The following is a 2,164-nucleotide window of genomic DNA, read 5'->3' on the forward strand; positions in this document are numbered from 1 at the left end:
TTTGGAAGAAGTAACTAGTAACTGTAACTAATTACTTTTTTTAAAGTAACTTGCACGACACTGCCTATAGCACATTGCACATCACCACCAGCCTGTAAACATAAAGGCTTCAGTGAAGAGAAGGAAGCGGAGAGCATTGCAGCGCTTGGAGCACTTTAAAAACTATTTTATACAGTCTGTTTAAAACTCACAGAAGAAAGTAGTAGGTGTTTGTGATGCAGTTGGCTCATAAAATTCAGAATCAAAGTCATAACATTTTTTTGTTTAAAAGTTATTTAAAAATGAAGTTGTGAACCGGGTGAATCGAGATTGCGATTTTAGACCAATTGCAGGCCTACTCCCCATAACTTTGTTTTTTCTCTGTGCAGTTTTCTCAGTGTTTTGTTTTCTTCCTGCTTTCTGTGACCTGTCACTCTGATTTTGTTCATGTGCGTTTGCTGGTGTTTCTTTCCCTGTGCCCACTGTCTTTTGCCATCCTTAGCTCTTTTGAAGAGCTTGGTTGGTAGCTCTGATTGGGCATTAGACTGTGTCTGTGCACACCAGGACCAGTCAGAAGTATTAAAGCTCAGAGAGCTTTCTTCCAGAACCAAACCTTGCTCAATTGGATTAGACCCAAGACCTCGCTGTGTCTCACCTGTTCTACTGGGCATTATTGGATCACTGTAGCTTTACTCTCTCACTCTAAATGAATCCATTCACAGCCTTGGGGTCTGCTCCAGGATACACACTGTTTTGTTGGCAACAAAAGTAGTGTTTGTGTGTGGTGTGTGTGTGTGTGTGTGTGTGTGTGTTGGTGTGTGTGTGTGGTGTGTGTGTGTGTGTGTGTGTGTGTGTGTGTGTGTGTGTGTGCATAATCCGCAAATAGTTACGATATCAATAAGCTGCCAATTATTGTTTAGATTGATTGTGTAATAGTTTGCTATATAAAATAACAGTAGGAATCTCCTGAACCCCAAGCTAATGTCGTCATATGCTTGTTTAGTCTGACCATTGGTTGCTCTTTCACTTTCCCCACCCAGATTTTATCCTGTCGTTCTGCGGTTTGAATTGGCGGCTCCCTCGGTCACAGGCTTGCGTCTCTAACCTTTAGGCCACCACTGCCTCCATTAACCTAGACCCAAATATACTGTATTCAGTCCACTGTCACAGCTGAAAGTTCTCCCACTTGAGAATCCGTAACTAGGATGTATTTGGAATTTTTGCTTTAGTAGTGACTTAAATTCAAAAATTAGTCATTAAAAATTGTAAAATAAAATATCAATACATGTGTGGTTCTTTTTTCTAATTTTGATGGTTTCTAATAAGCAAGGTTAGCACAGCTAAACCTCTGTGTCCAGAAATCAGGTCCTTTAACATAGATTCAAATTCCCTCCATGGCAGCGGTATGAATCCGAAGCACTGTCCTGTTTAATCTTCATTCCCATGTTGATCTCACCTTTTTTTTCTCTTCTTGTCCTGCAGGTTTACGAGGGTTAATAAACTTGGGCAACACATGTTTCATGAACTGTATTGTTCAGGCCCTAACACACACGCCGCTGCTTCGAGACTTCTTTCTCTCCGACAGACACAAGTGCGAGATGCAATCAAACTCCTGTCTGGTGTGTGAGATGTCGCAGCTCTTTCAGGAGGTATGATGTGTGTGTGTGTGTGTGTATGTGTGTGTGTGGTTGTTACTAAGGTTTGTTTAATCACGCAAAGAAAGAATAATTCATAATTTTGGTTCATACTGAACCATGGTTGTATGGAAAATCATATAATACAGAACATACTCTGCAGTGTAAACCACTGCAGAAGGCTGAGTCACTGTTGAGCTCTTTTGAGTCCAAAGAGGAAGGCAGAAAGGAGGAAAAAATCCTGCTTGAAAGGAATGTACAGAGCCACATGCAAATGAATAAGCAGAATACAGTACTTAGACTTTTATTGAACTTGGTCTGTCAATGCGAATTATGTTGCATAGCCACTTAATCTCAGCTCTTTGATAAACAAATTTGGCATTTTAGATCTAACAAACTCATTGGCCCTGCATGTTATGTAATATCTGCCTTGTCTGCTCCCACACTGCCTCGCTTTTTTCTTACACCTCTCACTTCCCAGTATATATGGGCCCACAGATGGCAGGTGGTGCTATAATGGGTTGAGTCATTAACACCCCCCCCCCCCCCCC

General features: G+C 41.3%; 1 protein-coding gene and 1 long non-coding RNA gene across 4 annotated transcripts in view; one reads left to right on the forward strand and one right to left on the reverse strand.

Annotated features, from left to right (window-relative positions):
• LOC116703032 (ubiquitin carboxyl-terminal hydrolase 22) overlaps positions 1-2,164 on the forward strand; it is a 44,805-nt gene that overhangs the window by 18,588 nt on the left and 24,053 nt on the right. For all 3 annotated transcript variants that reach the window (XM_032537601.1, XM_032537599.1, XM_032537600.1), the window contains one exon: positions 1,462-1,628. In XM_032537601.1, the coding sequence (XP_032393492.1) occupies positions 1,462-1,628 (167 nt within the window). The remainder of the gene's footprint in view (positions 1-1,461; positions 1,629-2,164) is intronic.
• Positions 1-2,164, reverse strand: part of LOC116703034 (uncharacterized) — a 16,428-nt gene that overhangs the window by 6,811 nt on the left and 7,453 nt on the right. The window lies entirely within an intron of this gene.

Source organism: Etheostoma spectabile, chromosome 15 (genome assembly GCF_008692095.1).
Source record: "Etheostoma spectabile isolate EspeVRDwgs_2016 chromosome 15, UIUC_Espe_1.0, whole genome shotgun sequence".
NCBI classification, from domain to species: Eukaryota; Metazoa; Chordata; class Actinopteri; order Perciformes; family Percidae; genus Etheostoma; species Etheostoma spectabile.